The sequence below is a fragment of the Thamnophis elegans genome, chromosome 12, assembly GCF_009769535.1.
Source record: "Thamnophis elegans isolate rThaEle1 chromosome 12, rThaEle1.pri, whole genome shotgun sequence".
NCBI classification, from domain to species: Eukaryota; Metazoa; Chordata; class Lepidosauria; order Squamata; family Colubridae; genus Thamnophis; species Thamnophis elegans.
In genome coordinates, this window is record NC_045552.1 from 40,745,740 (window position 1) to 40,765,969 (window position 20,230).

General features: G+C 41.8%; 1 protein-coding gene across 2 annotated transcripts in view; it reads left to right on the forward strand.

Moving 5' to 3' along the window:
- Nucleotides 1-20,230, forward strand: part of COL4A6 (collagen type IV alpha 6 chain) — a 217,305-nt gene that overhangs the window by 135,307 nt on the left and 61,768 nt on the right. For both annotated transcript variants that reach the window (XM_032227189.1, XM_032227190.1), the window contains exons 6-13: nucleotides 762-878; nucleotides 1,869-1,937; nucleotides 3,345-3,380; nucleotides 5,589-5,651; nucleotides 7,210-7,245; nucleotides 8,379-8,420; nucleotides 12,289-12,381; nucleotides 16,919-16,972. In XM_032227189.1, coding sequence (XP_032083080.1) covers nucleotides 762-878; nucleotides 1,869-1,937; nucleotides 3,345-3,380; nucleotides 5,589-5,651; nucleotides 7,210-7,245; nucleotides 8,379-8,420; nucleotides 12,289-12,381; nucleotides 16,919-16,972 — 510 coding nt within the window. The remainder of the gene's footprint in view (nucleotides 1-761; nucleotides 879-1,868; nucleotides 1,938-3,344; nucleotides 3,381-5,588; nucleotides 5,652-7,209; nucleotides 7,246-8,378; nucleotides 8,421-12,288; nucleotides 12,382-16,918; nucleotides 16,973-20,230) is intronic.

Here is a 20,230-nt window from a genome sequence, read left to right on the forward strand (position 1 = left end):
CTTCCTCATTTTGTTTTACAGTCAGAATTCAAAGCCACAGTGTAAGTCTGCTCTGGGATAGCTATTTCTGCTGCCATCTGCTGTTTTGGTTTCAGAGGGTGGCGGGAAAATGCACAGAGATGAAAGCACAGCCAGTCTCTTCAGTTCATGTACAGCTGGTCAGGGCAAACCTTTGTTAGGAGCAGTTAATAAGAATGTGGATTTGTTAAATTTTCAGTGGGATTGCACCCACTGAATCAGAGCCCCCGAACTGATTAAGTATCTCACTAATCCAACACGTTGAGGCATGCAAATATAAACAAATGTACTTTGGGGTAACTATTTACACAACTATGCATTCTTTATAGAATGAAGAACTGGTTGGAAATTATTTTAGCTTCCCCCCACCCCCCGGAAGATGATAACGTTTGGAAAGAGAATTAACAGTCAGAGAGCCCTGAATATTGGGATAAGGTTGTTGGCATTTAATGAAGAGAAAAATACCTCTGGAGCTATTGCAAAGTTGGGAATTGACTGGGCTCATAAATAAATGCAATAAATACACCAAATCTTTTCTACAGTTGGGTAAATATGTAAAGCATCCCAAGTATGGGTATGGAGTAAATGTGTAAAAAATGCACATCTGGTCTTATCAAGCTCAGGTATGCAAACATAAATGAATGTCCTCCTAAGCAAGGCCAATTCCATTCCCTTGCATTATTTAAAAAATTAAGAAGTGATTAAGAAATATTAATTTTTGCTTCTTTTTTCCCCTTGAACAGGGACACCCCGGTCAGCCAGGATCCAGAGGTCTTCCTGGTTTAGACGGCTGTAATGGTACCATTGGAAGTCCTGGCTCCTCTGGATCAGACGGATTCCCTGGTCCCCAAGGACCACCGGTATTTCTTGATGTAGCTTTGGTTTTAGGTTGATAACCTAAATCTATCTTTTTCAACCTTGACGGCTTTAAGATGTCTGGGGAATTCTGGGAGTTAAAGTTCAGACATCGTAAAGTTGCAGTTGAGAAACACTGTCTTAAACAGTTACTACTATGAATAGTTCTAAGGCTGCTTTCTTTATAACTGTGGTGAAAAGGTTTGGGGGAGTCTTAATTATTTCCCCTTTTTAGCAGCCAAGCAAAAACTCATAGATATCTATCACATCATGTCAACTCTTTCCTATCTTGAGAGCAGATGACTATCTAGAAATACCATCCTCTTTGGGGAAGTCCTATTATGGTAGTGGGTAGATTTGTACATTATAGCAAATCATAGTCCAACTATAAATAACGAGCAATATTCTAAGCCATGATGTGTGGTTGGTAGACTACAATAACTGGATTTCAATTTGTTTAAACAAAATTGAAACAGGATATCCTAAATTCAAAGTGTATTGTGGCTTAAAATGTTATCTGAACCATACACTAGTAGTACTTATTCAGTAATGTATGTAGCCTAGCCTATCTTCAAAAGGGCAATACCATGAGGGTCTTCCAATAAACACATTCTGACATGACAAATGACATATAAAGTCTTCAATGTATATTGAATTGGTTAGTTCAGTTGAGTTGAGTTGAGTTGAGTTGGATTGAGTTGAATTGGATGGTTGGTTGATTGGTTGATTATGCACCATCAAGTTGATGTCACCTCATGGAGATCCACCTAGATAGATTTTTCTCCATGACAATCTATTCCTAACTGGTCCTTCTTATTTTCCAACAGTGCATCCATCATAGCTGCAATAGAATGTAAATGAATTCTATATGCATTTCTTAGATTTTTAATTTCAGCTTCAGGACAACTAAGCTTTGAATTTATTCTGACTATCTTTTTTATTTATTTTTGCTAAAGAGTATCTTTTCCTCTTGTTTTCTTAATTTCTCTATCCAGGGTCAGCCTGGTCCTAAAGGCCCCAAAGGTGAACCTGTTTATGCCCCAGGGATTTTTAAAGGAGTGAAGGTAAGAAATGTCCAGATAAAGGAACTGGAGCAGAAGGTATGTCTAAGCAATTAAATTTGAAATTTTCTTTGGGAGGAAGAAGACAGCTTAAAAAAGGTTATGCCTGTGTTTGATAAATTGGCTTTAGAAATGTAAAGATTCCTTGTAGGTCATTGACCATTGTTGTTGTTGCTAGTCATGAATTATTTCCTCTTTGATTGTTTTTAGTTGTGAAATCATTTCCAACCCATCACGATCCCATGGACAACATTCCTCCAGGCCTTCTCTACCATCCTCTAGTCCATTTAAGCTCACATCTTGTGCTTCAGTGATTCCATCCAGCCACCTCATTCTCTGTCATCCCCTTCTTCTTTTGCCCTCAATCCTTCCCAGCATTAGGCTCTTCTCCAGGGAATCCTTCCTTCTCATTAGGTGGCCAAAGTACTTGAGTTTCCTCTTCAGGATCTGGCCTTCTAAAGAGCAGTCAGGGTTGATCTTCTCTAGGACTGACCGGTTGAATCGCCTTGCAGTCTAAGGGACTGGCAGGAGTCTTCTCCAGCACCAGAATTCCAAGGCCTCCATTCTTTGGCGCTCAGCCTTTCCTATGGTCCAATTTTCACAGCCATACATTATAACTGAGAAAACCATAACCTTGACTAGATGCACTTTTGTTGGCAGGGTAATTTCTCTGCTTTTTTGTATGCTGTCTAGATTTGCCATAGATTTCATTGACCATAGTGAAATAAATTTGATTATTAGATTCCAGATTAACCATGGAAGCTAAGGATTTTAAAAGTCATGCTTGATAAAAGGAACCACTTTTTAAATTCAACATCCAGATATCTCTTGAAAGCCAGTAGAACAAAGCAACTAACTTCCTATTTAAGTTGGAAGCTGCCCAGATGTTCCAAATTGGTATCTGCCCAGATATCTGTGGAGGTTCTCGGGCATCCAGGTCATGGTTGTCCCAAAGCTGCTTTCTTTCACAAGGCAACTGGACCTTCTTGGTTTGCTTTAAGATGTTAGAAGTCAAAACTGAAGAAGCTGTTTGGATGAGAAGCAAAACCTCTTCAAGCAAAACAAAAAAGCACCTTTGGGAGCTTTTGCCCAGATGTTTTTAGCCACTGGGGGGATTCAAAATACTGGATATGCCTTGGGTCTGATGTGGCTTGATCCCCCCTCCTTAATTCATTTTCAATCAAATGGGTTTGGGTTTTTTTGCTGCCAACATTTTGACTATCCCAACTAAGTTGTTCTAGTAATCAAGATGTTCTAGTAATCGCTACAGAGATTGCATTTAAGTCTTTAATTGGGAAGCTATCTGTCTCCCACAATTAAAAAAAATCATTTCTCAAACTTTTGCATAATACATTTCCCTGCTAATCTATGTTTCATCTAAATGCTTGCTGTTTTTATGTTATTATTTAGGGAGAACGTGGTCTTCCTGGACTGGATGGTCCTATTGTAAGTTCATTTCCCTTGTAATTTCTGTTTTCCTTGCCTGTGTGTTGCATTATTTTTGGCAATTAGTAAAGAGAAAGAAAGTTTCAATTTTGTTTCCAGCATAATAGTGTTGAATTCTCCTTAGAAAACCTTAGTCCTAAATCTACCCCAGCCGTGGAAGCTTATTAGTTGACTCAGTTGGTCACAACCGCAACTCACATTGTAGACTTCTTATAAGGAGGGAAGTAGACTTGATCAATAACTAAATGAGGTAGACAAGGAGTGCTTTACTTTTCTTAACTGCTGTTTAATCTTTACAAAACTTGGTTTCCCTCGCACATATGTGATAGTGGTTCCTGACTCTAGGGGGCAGTGCTCATCGTTTCAAAGCCAAAGAGCCAGCACTGTCCAAAGACGTCTCTCTGGTCATGTGGCCAGCATGACTAAATGCCAAAGGCGCAGGGAACACTGTTACCTTCCCACCAAAGGTGGTTCCTATTTTTCTACTTGCATTTCTTATACATCTTTCAAAATGCTAGGTTGGCAGAAGCTGGGACAAGTAACGGGAGCTCACTCCATTATGCTAGGGATTCAAACCACTGAACTGCTGACTTTTCTGATTGACAAGCTTAGCATCTTAGCCACTGAGCCACCACGTTTCCCCCCCCCTTTTTTTTTACAAAACTTACAGAGCCACCAAACTGTTTGCAGGGAGGAAATTCTACAAGTAGGAATACAGTCCAATGATCCCCTGAAGAGTTCCACACTGTGTCTGGTAGAAGGACAAACAATAGCTTTCTTGTTAGAAGAGGAAGATACGAGTAACATACATCCAGTACAAGGCCCAAGGGTGTCACGTATGCCATATCACCATGGCATAAAGTATAGTGTCTGTGGTACCACTTGCGCCCACCAAGGGTAGCCAGGATACCTTTTGTTTATGATTAGCATTTTTCCTATTGTGGATTTTTTTTAGAATTTCTGATTTAAGTCTGTTAGATCCTTTTGGGGGAGTAGCTCCCAGAAATAGCTAGTTAGAGAGGAGGAGGAGGATAGTTAGAATGGAGAGGAGGGTGAGATAAACATAGAGAGATAGGATGGATAAGGTAGAGAGAAATGGAAGAGAGAGGGGTGGGAAGGATGAGATAGAGGGAGAGATAGGAAGGATAAGTGAGTGAGTGAGAGAGGGGGAGAAGGATGGATAAGAATTGGGTGGGTTATTGTGGGTTTGCAGGGGTTCAGGAGAACCTCTAGCTAAGATTCTGTGCAGTTTGGAGAACCCCCAAATCCCACTCCTGGCTGGCCCCGCCCACCCCATCCCACCCTTCCCAAGAGATCCCACACATCCCATTTTGGATGCAAGTAAGGGCAGGGTGTGCATGGAGGCTCGGGGAAGGTGAAAAATGCCCCCCATTTCCATCCTCCGGAGCCTGGGGAGGCTGTTTTCGCTCTCCCAGAGGCTCAAGGAAAGCCTCTGGAACCCAGGGAGGGCAATGCTATGGTGCAGGAAGCCAACTAGGCCACGTCCACCATGGCCATGTCCACCCAACAACTGGGCAGAGAACCCATTGCTAAAATATTTGAAACCCATCCATGGATAAGATGGATAATAGACAGATACAGTACATCAGTTTTTGGTTGTCCAATTACTTCCCATGAAAAAGACCTTTCATCCCCCCCTCATCCCCCAGCCTCTTATACATTCCTTATGTAGGACTGGGTTTAGCTGAAAGAAAAGCCAATGAGATGAGAAAGGAAGATACAGGTTAGAATCAAGAGGGAAGAAAAGGAAAGGAAAAAGAACCCCATAAAAATTGGCTTCCTACAACCAGAGCAAACCTTTTTCTTGGCTGGCTTTTGGGCTTTGCAAATAAACAGACATCCAGAAATTTGTTTCTAGTTTTCACATCATGTTTTCTATCCTGTGGGGGAGTTTTGAATCTTCCTCTTGGGATTCTATGCTCCAGGAGACGTCCTCTAACCGTGGAATTAATCAAGCCAAAGACAAGAGAGATAATAATAATAATAATAATTAATAATAATAATAATGATAATGATAATAACGAGAGATAACAACACAGTTCTGGTTTTGCATGACATGTGATGATTGTGTTTATGACACTGTGATGAGTTTGGGTTACGAATCTGACAACAGTCAACTCATTTGGGGATGAGCAGGACACATGACTACTGAACTTTATTTCTTGCCTTTCTTGTCCTTCTTAATAGGGACCTAAAGGTTTTCCAGGTCGATCAGGCCCTGCTGGTCCCATCGGGCTACCTGGATTTCCGGTAAATCATCCTTTTTTTTTTTGTTATTAATTACATCCTGAATACCATTGTAGTTAGTTCAGAATGTATGAAATAGCTACTGATTGTTATCTACAGTGTTTAGAATCAGAATAGAGCTGGAAGGTACTTTGGAGGTCTTCTAGTCCAGCCCCTTGCTCAAGCAGGAGATCTGACCTATACCATTTCAGACAGGTGACTGTCCGGTCTCTTCTTAAAAACCACCAGTGATGAAGCCCCCACAATTTCTGGTGTCAAGCTTATTCCACTGGTTAATTGTTCTCACTGTTAGGAAGTTTCTCCTTAATTGCAGGTTGCATCTCTCCTTGATTAGTTTCCATCCATTGTTTCTTGTCCTGCCCTCTGTTGCTTTGGAAAATAAGTTGACACCCTTCTCTTTGTTGCAACCACTCAGATACTGGAATACTGCTGTCGTATCACCCATAGTCCTTCTTTTCTCTAGATTAGACAAACTCAGATCCTGCAACCGTTCTTGTTTTAGTCTCCAGGCCTTTTAATCATCTTAGTTGCTCTTCTTTGCACTTTTTCCAAAGTCTCAACAGCCTTTTTTGTAGTGTGGTGACCAAAACTGGATGCAATATTCCAGGTGTGGTCTTACTAGGGCTTTTTTTATAAAGCGGTACTAATACTTCACGTGATTTTGATTCTATGCCTCTGTTTACACAATCAATGATTGTATTAGCTTTTTTGGCTGCTGCTGTACACTGCTGATTCATATTTAAGTGATTATCCACTAGGACTCCAAGGACCCTTAAACATGAGCCATCAGTGTATAGCAGCAGCCAAAAAACTAATACAATCCTTGGTTGTACTAAAGTACCAGTTTAGTACCACTCCAAAGCACCAGAAGGCAAGGCAAGAACCAATGAATGGAAACTAATCAAGGAGAGAACCAGCCTAGAACTAAGGAGAAATTTCCTGAGAGTTAGAACAATCTCTCAGTGGCGTAGCTTGCTTACAGAAGTTGTGAATTTTCCAACACTGGAAGTTTTTCAAAAGAGATTTGTCTGAAATGGTATAGGGTTTCCTGCTTGAGCAGGGGGTTGGACCAGAAGACCTCCAAGCCCCCTTCCAACTCTGTTATTCTGATTAGGATAGATTAATCTAAGCCCTAATGCAGATTATTCCTTCTCTGGTTCAGGAGGGAAAGCAGAATGACAAGGTGGAAAAGGATTTAATTACACCCCATTTAGCTTCTGATCTACTGTAGTTTGGGTGGGAGGTGTCTGCCCTTTTTCACATCTATTTGCTTAAATATTAAATATAAGGGCATCAACCCAGGATAGGATGTGGGAGTGAGATTCTCATCTCGTGCAAAGGAGGATTTGGCACAAATCAGCTGCTCTTATCTATTACTGAATAATTCATTTGTTTGCTTCCTAAATAATATTGCACTGTGAATAACTTGAGATATTCAAGGCACCATTCACCTTTCCTTTTTTAACAACAGTTCCCTCTTTTTATTTATTTGTTCCATCCGTAAAATGAAATTTGTTTTTCAAGTGCAACATCTGATTAATATTGTTTCCTTCTAATTTAGGGACCCCCAGGTTTCCCAGGGCTCCCAGGATCTGTGGTAAGTGTGTTTGATGGATTCTCGGCATTCTGCCACCCATCAAATCAATAACATTGTATTTTTCCTGATAAACCTTAGGACAACTTTTTTGCATTAAAGATGGACAGAATATCTTGTGAAACTTCTTCTCTGGTAATATTGTATTGCAAACTAGGGCACACAAAACCTTTGCTAGACCAATTCTCGAATACAGCTCGTCTGGAACCCACACTGCATATTGGACATTAATACAATTGAGAAAGTCCAGAGATACTTCAAGAGAAGAGTCCTCCACTCCTCTGCTCGCAACAGAATCCCTTATGCCACCAGGCTTGAAATTTTGGGCTTAGACAACTTAGAACTACGCCACCTTACTACTAAGCAAAGCACATAAAATTATCCGCTACAATGTCAATGACTACTTCAGCTTCAACCACAACAACACACAATAGACAGAAATTTAACGTAAACCGTTCCAAACTCATGTGCCTACCATTTGGGACATTCTCAACTGGCTTCCAACAAGCAAAGTGGATTTGGGAAGTTGGATTCACTTAATAGCCACGTGATTCACTTAACAACTGCAGTGATTCCATTAAAAACCAATGCAAAAAAGGCACAAAATCAGTTTTACAACTGCTGATTAGCTACAGGACTTTACAACTCTACAACTGCTTTGATTAGCCACATAACTGGTCCCAATAATGGTCATGAGGACTCCCTCAATTAGATGTTTCTCAAGACCTAGGATTACAAAATATATATTTGTAATAAATGCATTACTCCGATTAATGCAGCTGTTTGTGACTAATGATATTCTGTCCATTCCTATTGTGTCCGAGTGCTTTGAGTATGACATCAAGCTAATGAAATTAGTGTGAGAAAAGTGAAAGATTTTAATACTTTAAACCCAAATAATTAGCTTTAATTCCTCATCAACTCAGGTTGGTTTACCAAAACTAATACTAAAGGTCTTTCTTTTTTCAAATGGTGAATGTTGATTAACACTTTTGGAAGACAGATATAAGAAAACAAGCTTTAATTCCACTGATTAATTCTTTTGACTCGTGCTTGGATGTCTTTATGTTTCAATTGTACCATTTTTGGAAAGTAAAAATTATAACGATTTGGTGTTTATTTTTGTTATTTTGCAGGGCAGTAGCGGTCTAGTTATCCATGGAGAAACAGGAGAAAAAGTAAGTTTGTTTTGGTTTTGCAATGGGACACTGAATAGCTTTTTCTCAGATCACTGTGAGATTAAGACGATTGTTAACTGTCCTTCCACACGTTGGCCCGTGACCCGACAAATGTGCGAACGACAAAAGCACGCCGCTAAAACCGCGATGTTAAAACCGCGCCAACAACAGCGTGTCGACAAAAGCGCGCCGACAGAAGCGTGATTTAACTTAAGGTAAGGTTTAGGGTTAGGTTTAGGGTTAGGTTTAGGGTTAGGTTTAGGGTTAGGGTTAGGGTTACAGCGCGCTTCTGTCAGCGCGCTGTTGTCGGCGCGCTTCAGCGCTCATTCGTCGGCGCGGTTTTGTCACCGCGGTTTAGTCAGTCGCGCTTTTGTCGTTCGCACATTTGTGGTGGAACCACGTTGGCCATTTATTCATGTTCTTGCCCTGAAAACAGGTTGCATATCAAGAAGAAGATTGGGTGATGGAGATGGAGCTCAATTTTTTCACTCTGTCACTGCTTGTAACATACAATTTCCAAAATTGGCATCGGCTTCCAAATGTTCTCCAGAAAAGCTTCATTTTCAACTCTTTTGGAGGTGATGGATATTAGAGCCCATCAAACTTTTTGTGGGAGAGCATTCTAGAGAACCTGTTCAACTATAAACAATTCCTCTAGGCTTGACCTCCTGAAAGAGAAGGACAATCAGCTGCTTCTCCCAGCATGACCAAAAAGCAGGGGAGAAATGCTACTGGTTCGGGCCGGTTTGCCCAAACTGGTAGTAAAAAAATGCTACTGTTCACCCAAAGGTGTAGTAAAAAAAAATGCTTTAAAAAGTTTTTAAAACTTCCAACGATCAGATGTGCAATAATCAGCTGTGCAGCACAATCACGGGAACTTTTAAAAGCTTTTTTAAAAACATTTTTTGTAACTACCTATTTTCCTGAACTGGTAGTAAAAAAAATGCTTAAAAAAAGTTCCGACTATCAGCTGTGTGACAATCAGCTTGTCTGTGAGGTTCCTGCTTGTTGCAGGGGCCATTTTGTGTGAAGTCTTGCTGCTTTTACATTGTGTGTGAGTCAGTTGTGCAGCTTTTGTGTTATTTTTGTGTAAAGTGGGATAGTTGGTTTTTGAGCTCTCTGTGATTCTGTGAGGTTCCTGCTTGTTGCAGGGGACATTTTTTTGTGTGAAGTCCAGCTGCTTTTGCATTGTGTATGTGCGTTGTGCAGCCATGCCCACCTGGTCACATGACCATCAAGCCATGCTCGGCTGGTGATATGACCACTGAGCCACACCCACTAATTTCACCACCGCCAAAAAGGTTAGGTTGATTCAGTGGTGGGTTTCAAAAAATTTTCGAACCTACTCTGTGGGTGTGGCATCCTTTGTGGGAGTGGCTTGCCCGCCATGTGACCTGGTGGGAGTGGCTTGCTGGCCATGTGTTCTCTCTCTCTCTCTCTCTCTCTCTCTCTCTCTCTCTCCTTCCTTTTGTCTCTCTGTCCCTTTTTCCTTTTTTTCTTCCATCTTTCACTTTTTCTTTCTTTTTTCTTTCTTCCTTTCTCTTTCTCTCCCTGTGTGAGTGTGTGTGTGTGTGTGTGTGTGTGTGTGTGGTGGGTTTCAAAAAATTTTGGAACCTCTTCTGTAGGTGTGGCCTGCTTTCCGGGTCCACTGGTGGAACCTCTTCTAACGGTTCGGTAGATTTGACGAACCGGTTCTACCGAACAGGTGCGAACTGGTAGGAACCCACCTCTGGGTTGATTCCAGGGGACGATGGAATTCTTAAGGAACCAGGAACCAAGCCATAAAATGCTTTTTTAGAGGAAAACCAGCACTTTAAATGGCATTAGGAAACTGAGAATCCAAGGCAGGGCCTGAAAAATAGGTGTAACATGCACCTGCCAACATCCACCTGGATAGATCTGGGCCACTGTCTTTTGTACTACCTAAAGTTTCCAGATAGTCTTTAAAGATAGTCCAACAAAGAATGCATTGCAGGAGTCTAGAGCAGTGTTTCTCTACTTCAGCATCTTTAAGATACGTGGACGTTAACTCTGTGGACTTCAACTTCCAGAATTCCCTAACTAACAGATCTCAGAATTCCTGAGGTTGAGAAGTCCTTGTCTATGATATGATAGCTCTTTTGATTAGCCTATAGGCCATATCAAAGCTTCAAGTTTCAAACACATATTGCCAATGAAACCTTATACGAACAATTGCAAGTAAGAGTAAGGTAAAATACAATAGTTATAAGATAAGATAAGATGCAATACAATTTATAGAAAAATATATATAATAGAATAAAATGACATAAAAATTATGTTTCGGTGTCACCCTTACAATCTACCCCAATCAGTCCCACATATGTAGATCTCAACTGAACAATTTTGCTTAAATTCTTTGCTGTGTTAAAAGTTATTTTCAGATTCTGGCTGCACATAAGGTCAGTTATTTTGATATGAGGATCCCAACGGGTCCTTCGTTTGGTATATGGACCAAGGTATCTGTCTCTCATCCCCTTATACAAGCAACAATCCAATAGGATGTGAGCTAAGTCTTCTACCTCTGCTGCTCTGCAAATGCAGAGACGCTCATTGTAGGGTATAGAGTGGAATCTCCCATATCTGACTATTGTGTCAAGCTGTTCAAATCTTGCTCGCGTAAATATCTCCTGAAGATGCTTTGGAAGTTGTAACTTCAAATAACTGTCTACTTGAAAAGTATGTTTGTATTTGCTCAGCCATTTCAAGTTACCCACCTTACTAAGGATAGCTACATCATTTTGTCCTTCTATATCATGGATTGTCAACCTGGTCCCTACCGCCCACTAGTGGGCGTTTTGGGATTCCAGGTGGGCGGTAGGGTTAAAACCTCCTTTTGAGTGAGTGGGCAAGCGCGAGCGCACACATCAATAAACCAACGTGCGCGTGCATGCAAACAAGCAAACACATGGGAAGAGGAAGGGGAGGAGTGGAAACTGATAGCAGGGACAGGTAGATAAGTTGTGTTATCTTATAAAATAAAGCGGATCAGAGCAGTTGCAAAATAGGAGAAAGAAAAGTTATAGGCAGGAGAGAATTGTTGTTGGCTAATAATAATAAGTGGGCTAACTAGCTCAGCCTTACTTTTGTACATTGCCCTAAGGAAGGTAAAAAAAAGGAGATAAAAAGGAAAAGATCAAAAAAATTAACAAACAAGGGAAGAAAAATAGAGAAAAGGGGATAAAATAAAAGAGGAGAGTAAGCAGTGTTTAGTCTGGCTCATAAATTAAGTTTTGTTATCTTATAAAATAAAAGAAAGAAATAAGTAAAGGAAAGAGAAGGAGAAAATAAAAAGGGAAAAAGAGATCCTTGATATAGTGAAATACTATAAGAAAGGTAAAGAAGAAGAAGGCAGGAAAGGAATTTTGTTTTGCTGGTGACACTTAATAAAAATTGGCACCTAATACAGCATTGTTTTTGGTGTTTGTAATAAAAGGGAAAAGAGGAGGGGAAAAAGTACTGTGTGGAGTGCAGATCAAAACGTAAAAGTAGTTGTTAAATTGTGAAACAAATTTAGAACCCATGTCTGAAAAAAAGAAATATGCTCATGTTCCGCACTTGCGCAAAAACTGGTGGGCAGTAAGGAAATTTTTCCATCAAGAAAGATCCATTAGTGGGCGGTAAGTAGAAAAAGGTTGACTACCACTGTTCTATATCCTTAATTCTTTGGGCGCAAAAATGGTGATAAAGGCACAAGCCACCTAATCAGTCTTTACGATGCTTTTCTTGCATCTTATTTATTTGCTGAATTTCTATAGTTGTCTATCTCAGTCAATGACTTTGGGCAGCTTACCATTCAAAAAATATGATTACGATTAACAATACTGACCTATTTTTATTTTCCAATTAGGGAGATGTGGGGCTGCCAGGACCAGCAGGGCCTCCGTCTTCCACAGGGACAGAAGAATACGTTGGATTGACCAAAGGACAGCGAGGAGCAAAGGTTTGCTCTTTACAATTGAAAAACTCTGAATGAAATATTTTTTAAAAGGATGCTGAAGTCAGACTTGATTTCTTACAGTTTCATCAACAAATTGGAGGTGGGTTTTTTTTTGGAACTAGCATAGAAAAGTTTGGACATAAGCATCTTCAGGCACTTTTTTTCAATTTTCCAATCTATAGTTGCCCATCAAGATCACATGAAGTGTTAATACCACTTTATCATGCTTTGGTAAGGCCACACTTGGAATACTGCATCCAGTTTTGATCACCACAATGTAAAAAAGAATGTGGAGATTCCAGAAAGAGTGCACAGAACAGCAACAAAGATGATTAGGGAACTGGAGGCTAAAACATATGAAGAACAGCGGCAGGAACTGGGTATGGCTAGTCTAGTGAAAAGAAGGACCAGGCGAGACATGATAGCAGTCGTCCAATATCTCAGGGGTTGCCACAAAAAAAGAGGGAGTCAAGCTATTCTCCAAAGCACTTAAGAGAAGAACAAGAAGCAGTGGGTGAAAGCTAATCAAGGAGAGAAGCAACCTAGAACTAAGGAGGAATTTCCTGAGAGTGAGAACAATTAACCAGTGGAAAAACTTGCCTCCAGAAGTTGTGAATGCTCCAACACTGGAAGTTTTTAAGAAGATGTTGGATAACCATTTGTCTGAAGTGGAGTAGGGTTTCCTGTCTAGGCAGGGGGTTGGACTAGAAGACCTCCAAGGTCCCTTCCAACTCTTCTATTCTATTCTATTCTATTCTATTCTATTCTATTCTTCCTATAAAGGACAAGTATAATACATATTTTAATGAGAACTGGCACAGTCAAGATAAATAAACTGTTTCCCCCCCCTCCCAATTTCCTCACTTTTCTAAATTTTACAATGTGGCCATTTGAACTACACCCTGGACCATGATGGTGAACCCGTGGCATGTATACACAGGTGGCGCGCAGAGCCCTCTCTGCGAGTAAACCAGCTATCGCTCTAGCCCAGCTCCACTGCGCATGCCCACGCACCTCCCACTGGCCAGCTGGTCTTTGGGTCTCTGCCGCATATAGGTGGGTGGCAGGATCTTCCCCAATCTCCACAGGTCATTCCCCTGGTGCGCCCTACCTTTCTCCTCCATTTCTGATGCCTGCACCAATGTGGAAGCCAAAACAGGGCATGGGGGCACCGTGCGAGGTCCCCCAATGCCTGTTTGGGGCCTGGAAAACCTCTTGCACCAACCTGGAAGCCAAAACGGTGCATGGCTTGCCGCATGCATGGGGGTGGGGGTGGTGCTTGCATTGCATTTTGGGGATTGGGGCATATAGCAATAGCAATAGCAGTTAGACTTATATACCGCTTCATAGGGCTTTCAGCCGTCTCTAAGCGGTTTACAGAGTCAGCATATTGCCTCTAACAATCCAGGTCCTCCTTTTACCCACCTCGGAAGGATGGAAGGCTGAGTCAACCTTGAGCCGGTGAGATTTGAACAGCCGAACTGCAGAACTGCAGTCAGCTGAAGTGGCCTGCAGTACTGCACTCTACCCACTGCACCACCTCGGCTGTAAGTGCATTTGCACACATGCACTTTGGGCACTTGGCAGCAAAAAAGGTTAACCAACACTGCCCTAGGATAAAATAAAATGAACATCCAGGGAAATGTATGCAAAACTGCATATGTTGGAAGAAAATATAAGCACATACTGTACATGCAGAGAAACATGTCACAAAAAGCCCACAAATGTTTCTGCTAGCTTTTCAGCCCAATATTTGCAAATTTGCACAGAAAGAGATTAGAAAGTACGTTTCAGAAAGTATGAAAGTTGAAGCTATCCGATGAGGCAGATTTATTCATGGCTGAGCACAGGGCAACACCAATTAATTTATTACGATATAAGCTTTGGCAAGCTAAGGTCTGTTTTATTTTTTGAAGCAGACTCTAATCTAGGAAAACATTCATATGCCTGGATACATTTGTCATTCAGCAATGGAATAAAGTGATGTGTAGGTGTGGATTGGAATGTCTGTTCCTGGAAAATTTAAAATGTTGTGGCTGAAATGAAATTACTCTTCACCTTCTTGTAAATTTGATTCTTTGGCTGTTATGTAAAAGATAGCACAACTAATTAATTGGAAATTCAGAGAGAGCTCCTAGATTAACTCCTAGGTGAATCAGTAAACTGAATACATTCTTCTTTGTTAACAAAATGTAGGAATTTGCTGAAGAATTTAAGCACATTCTCCCAACCTTCCCTTCCCTTGGGAAAAGCAAAGATAAGAGAATGTAGCATAAACCTCCCAACAATTAAAATGATTTTCAGTCTGTTTAGAAAAGTGATTATTCTCCCTTTCAAAAAACCCAGAAGAAAAAAAAGCAATTTAAGGCAGTCCTGGACATTTCTTTATTTCAGTAAATGATTAACTCATTTAAGGTCTAATTTCTGCAGAGTTTGATCAATGATTTCCAACACTGTTCTTCTCCACCCCAAAGAATCCTGAAGGTGTTTACTCTTGAAAGAGTAGGACTCTTGAATGTTTGTCTCTGAGAATGTCAACTTTCCCCAGACAAGAGGCAATCAAAAGGATGTCCAAGGTTGTAATCATTACCATGGAAATGTTGACATACCAAACTGTTTTTTCAGCAAAATCTCTGGGTTGTGAAATTCTGCTTACCCAGGTGGAAGATGTAATTTCTTAAAGAAACAAACAGCGGCACTCAAGTGGTAGCTTTTGATTTGTACCATGTACAATGTGTCCGATAGCCCAGTTGCCTTAAATTAACCAATCTCAGCTCTTTGACTTCGTCAAGTTGTTTTAGATACGGTACATGTAATTGCAAACCACACTTTATCTTCCACAGCAGAGTTGCAAGAGGGAGCGGGCTATTCTAAACAGGGCGGCTGGGCGCGATTCTGAGGATGCAATAAGAGCGGAAAAATGCGCACATTTTGCCGCCCGTATCGCCACTAGATAAGTCCTAATAAAGGCTCTTAATGTGTTCGGTCGGATTCAGAGTTACTGGCCCTCCAGGGTCACTCTAGGCATCTCTTTTGGCGCTTCATCTCCTGGAGTTCCTCGGTAAACCAAGGGGCCCTCCTGGATCCACCTTGAAGGTCTTCTAGTCTAACCCTCTGCTCAAGGCAGAAGACCTTAAATCATTCTGGACAAATGGTTGTCCAGTGTATTCTTGAACTCCTCCAGTAGTGGATCATCCACAACCACTAGAGGCAAGCCATGCCAGTGGTTAATTGTTCTCACTGTCAGGAAATTTCTCCTGATTTCTAAGTTGGCTCTCTCTCTCCTTGATTAGTTTCCATCCATTGCTTCTTGTCCTTCCTTCAGGTGCTTTGAAGAATCGATTGAAAGCCCCCCTTTCTTTGGGGCAGTCTCTCAAATATTGGAAGACTGCTATCATGTCACCCTTAGTACTTCTTTTCTCTAGACTAACCATACCCAATTCCAGCAAATATTCTTCATATGCTTTAGCCTCCAGCCCCTAATCATCTTTGTTTCTCTTCTCTGCAGTCTTTCCAGAATCTCAATCTCTTTTTTTGTATTGTGGTGACGAAAATTGGATGCAGTATTCCAAGAATTGGAAGGACCTTGGAGGTTTTCTAGTCCAACTCTCTGCCCAAGACAGGAGACCTTATATAATTCTGGACAAATGGTTGTCCAGTTTTTTCTTGAAACCCTCCAGCCTCCACACCCTCTGGAAGCTGTTCCACTAATTAATTGTCCTAACTGTCAGGAAATTTCTCCTTACTTCTAGGCTGCTTCTCTCCTTGATTAGTTTCCATCCGTTGCTTGTTGTCCTTCTTTCAGGTGCTTTGGAGAATACGTTGACTCTCTCTTCTTTGGGGCAGTCCCTTAGATATTGGAGCACTGCTATCATGTCACTCCTAGTTCTTCTTTTTTATTAACTTCATGTTTTTTCCTGCATGTTGAGTGATTCTGCTCATTCAAATTATCTCTATTAGAGCTCCGCAGCTGACACCAATGCAGAATGTAGAAATGCCCTATTTTCCAGACTCAACAAATGGATGAGTCTTAACAATTTTGAAATAAGGTAACTTCAAGCTGTATGTTAACAAGATGCCTTCTCAGTTGCAGCTCCGACATTATGGAACACCCTCCCCGTGGAGATCCGTACCCTCACCACAGTCCAAGCCTTCCGCACAGCCCTGAAGACCTGGCTATCCCGTCAGGCCTGGGGATAGGATTACTCTCACCCCGCCCGAATGTTGAATGAATGTTGTGTTTTTATGGATAATTTTCTTTTATTCACGATTTTTTTTTTTCCTTTAAGTCTTGTCTTGCACCCCCTTCCCCTCACTATTGTAAGCCGCCCTGAGTCCCTCCAGGGAAAAGGGCGGCATATAAATTCTTAATAAAATCAAAAAAAAATCAAATTGGCAGTGATGGTTAACCACGGTTTAGAATTTGGATGTCAATAGGATAAATGAATAGACGTAAAAATGGATGTTGAAATCTAGACCTGAACAGTAATGAGTAGTAATACATTACTGAGTGTTTTGATTTTGTACTTGTTTGTTTCAGGGAGTTCCTGGGGCCAAAGGAATTCCAGGCCCACCAGGAGTTCCTGGACGTCCGGTAAGATGTTTCATCCAAACTTTGTTGACTTATTTTCATTTCATTTTTTTCATTTTCCCTTTATTTGTATGCTGCCCTTTTCCCTGGGGGGACTCAGGGTGGCTCACAGTTCAAAAAGGGGGGGGGGAGGACAAACATTTTACAACATAAAGACACTACATCATTTAAAAACACAACAGTCACACAATTCGAGTGGGGTTAGGGTCTTAACCCCAGGCCAGCCGGGACAGCCAGATCTTTAGGGGGCGCGGAAGGACTGGAGGGTGGTGAGGGTCCGAATCTCCACGGGGAGTTCATTCCAGAGGGTCGGAGCAGCCACCGAGAAGGCCCTCCTCCGGGTAGTTGCCAGTCTACACGGGCTGGATGATGGAATTCGGAGGAGGCCTAATCTATGCGATCGTATCGGTCTAGTGGAGGTAATTGGCAGTAGGCGGTCTCTCAAGTACCCAGGTCCAATACCATGAAGGGCTTTGTAGGTGGTAAGTAGCACCTTGAATCGCACTCGGAGATCAACAGGCAGCCAGTGCAGCTCGTGGAGGATAGGTGTTATGTGGGTGAAACGAGGTGCACCCACGATTGCTCGCGCGGCCGCATTCTGGACCAGCTGAAGTCGCCGAATACTCTTCAAGGGCAGCCCCATGTAGAGCACATTGCAGTACTCCAGCCTAGAGGTCACAAGGGCACGAGTGACTGTTGTGAGGGCCTCCCGGTTCAGGTAGGGACGCAACTGGTGTACCAGGCGAACCTGGGCAAATGCCCCCCTGGTCACAGCTGACAAATGATGTTCGAAAGTCAGCTGTGGGTCCAGGAGGACTCCCAAGTTGCGAACCCTGTCTGAGGGGCGTACAATTTGACCCCCCAGCCTGAGAGATGGAACACTAGGCCAATTTGTGGGAGGGAAACACAGCAGCCACTCGGTCTTTTCTGGATTGAGCACAAGCTTGTTAACCCCCATCCAGTCTTTAACAGCCTCAAGACCCTGGCTCATCACATCCATCGCTTCATTGAGTTGGCACGGGGCGGACAGATACAACTGCGTATCGTCCGCATACTGGTGGTATTTTATCCTGTGCCGTCGGATGATCTCACCCAGCGGTTTCATGTAGATGTTGAAAAGAAGGGGGGACAGGACCGAACCCTGCGGCACCCCATACGTTAGGGGCCTAGGGGTCGATCTCTGCCCCCTGACTAACACCGACTGCGAACTGCCCGAGAGGTAAGAGGAGAACCACTGTAGGACAGTGCCTCCCACCCCCACCTCCCGCAGTCGTCGCAGAAGGATACCATGGTCGATGGTATCGAAAGCCACCGAGAGGTCAAGGAGCACTAGGATGGAGGCATGGCCTCCATCCCTGGCTCTCCAGAGATCATTGGTCAACGCGACCAAAGCGGTTTCTGTGCTGCAGCCAGGTCTGAAGCCTGACTGGAATGGATCGATCCCCTTTGAAGAGGTTAGAAGTGGCACATAGTTCAGAACAAGCTCCATCCCAACCAAGGCATCCATCTAGAATGAAGCCATGTTTGACAGACGTGGAAGCAATAGAAATAGCAGTTAGACTTATATACTGCTTCATAGGGCTTTCAGCCCTCTCTAAGTGGTTTACAGAGTCAGCATATTGCCCCCAACAATCCGGGTCCTCATTTTACCCACCTCGGAAGGATGGAAGGCTGAGTCAACCCTGAGCAGGTGAGATTTGAACAGCCGAACTGCAGAACTGCAGTCTGCTGAAATAGCCTGCAGTGCTACATTTAACCATTGCGCCACCTCGGCTCTTACCGAACCCTTAAAAGGGTTCCCATGCTTCTTCTGAACATGTGGGAGGAGGAGAAAGAGGAGAATCTGAGCATTTTCCCACCACAATTTGTCTTCTCCTTGTCCCCATCATCCCGTCATTGTCTGAGTATGTATGAGCATGGTTTCCACACAGGGATAACAAAGCCTTGGTAATGAGTCCTACAGTATTGGTGTATTTTCATTGCAATAATGGAAGCATATTTTGTTGGCTTGTTTCTGTTTTGGGTTTTCTGTTACATATAAACAAATTCCCTCTAATGTAAATTGGAATTTTTGACTAATGCTTCTCATTCAGAAGGATGGTTTCAATGACAGCTCATATAGGCAGAAGTTTTTATTGAACCTTCTTAGCATCTGGCACAAATCCTACACAATTACTCTTTCTCCCCCTACCCTCCAACCCCACCCCACCCTCTCTGGTCTCTTCTTGGGTGGTGGCAATGAATTTTCTACCCCCACAAAACATTTGCAAATGCCGTTGCTGTCTTTGTAATCTAAGAAAAGAGTGTTTTAGGAAACTTTGCAACCATGGAGTAAATTGTTTACTAATTGTGTCATTAAATGGCTTGCAGGGTATTCTCTTCTCCAAATGAGAGGTGCATAATTAGGGGTTTTCTGTTGATGGTTGGATATTCCAGAGATGTTCATTGAGAAGATACGTGCTTTTTAATGTAATCTTTGAGTGAGCCTTAATGCAGAAAATTGATTTTAAAAAATGGAGATGCAGAACAAGCAGTAAAGTGAGGTCAGCAGGGGTTGTGCTTACAGATCCCCTGAGCAATTCTTGTTTATAGATAAAACCTTACTTGAACTTATTTTGAACATAAACAATGAAACATGCAAAGTAAAGGCATTGATTGCATGTCAATTCACCACAAATTAACACAGATTCTTTCTGTGTGAGCATATTTTTTATTTACCAGTATAACAACTGAACAATATGAACTGTATTGATTTTGCAAAGGAAAAATATATGCATTTCAGCGATTAAAATAAACTGAAAATAAAGGACAGGATGAAACCCAGGAAAAAGAGAAAATGGAAAACAAAAGATCCATGGTATTAAATAAAATTAATTTGGGCCTTAAACCTACATCTATTAAGTGTGACTCTGTTAAATATAGACCATGTTCAGTCCCATTGCTTCATCTTTTTATTTTTATTTTTTGACTACTATGGAGGCAACTTGGCTAACAATGGGAAGAATGTGAAGTAAGCCATCCCACAAACATTTGCAAGAATAAAAAGTTTTGAGGAAATATTTTGAAGAAATTTTACCTGACTCAAAATGAGCTGGCCATGACCATCTTAGTTTTCAAATTGTCAAAACTGGTTCTTACTTGCAGATAAACGAAAAATGCATACTTGCAATGGAAGTAAACGTCTTGATATCCAGTGCTGTGAACAAAAGGCTATTTGTTCTAGGCTTATGAACCCAACTTGTGGGCTTCTAAGAAGTATCT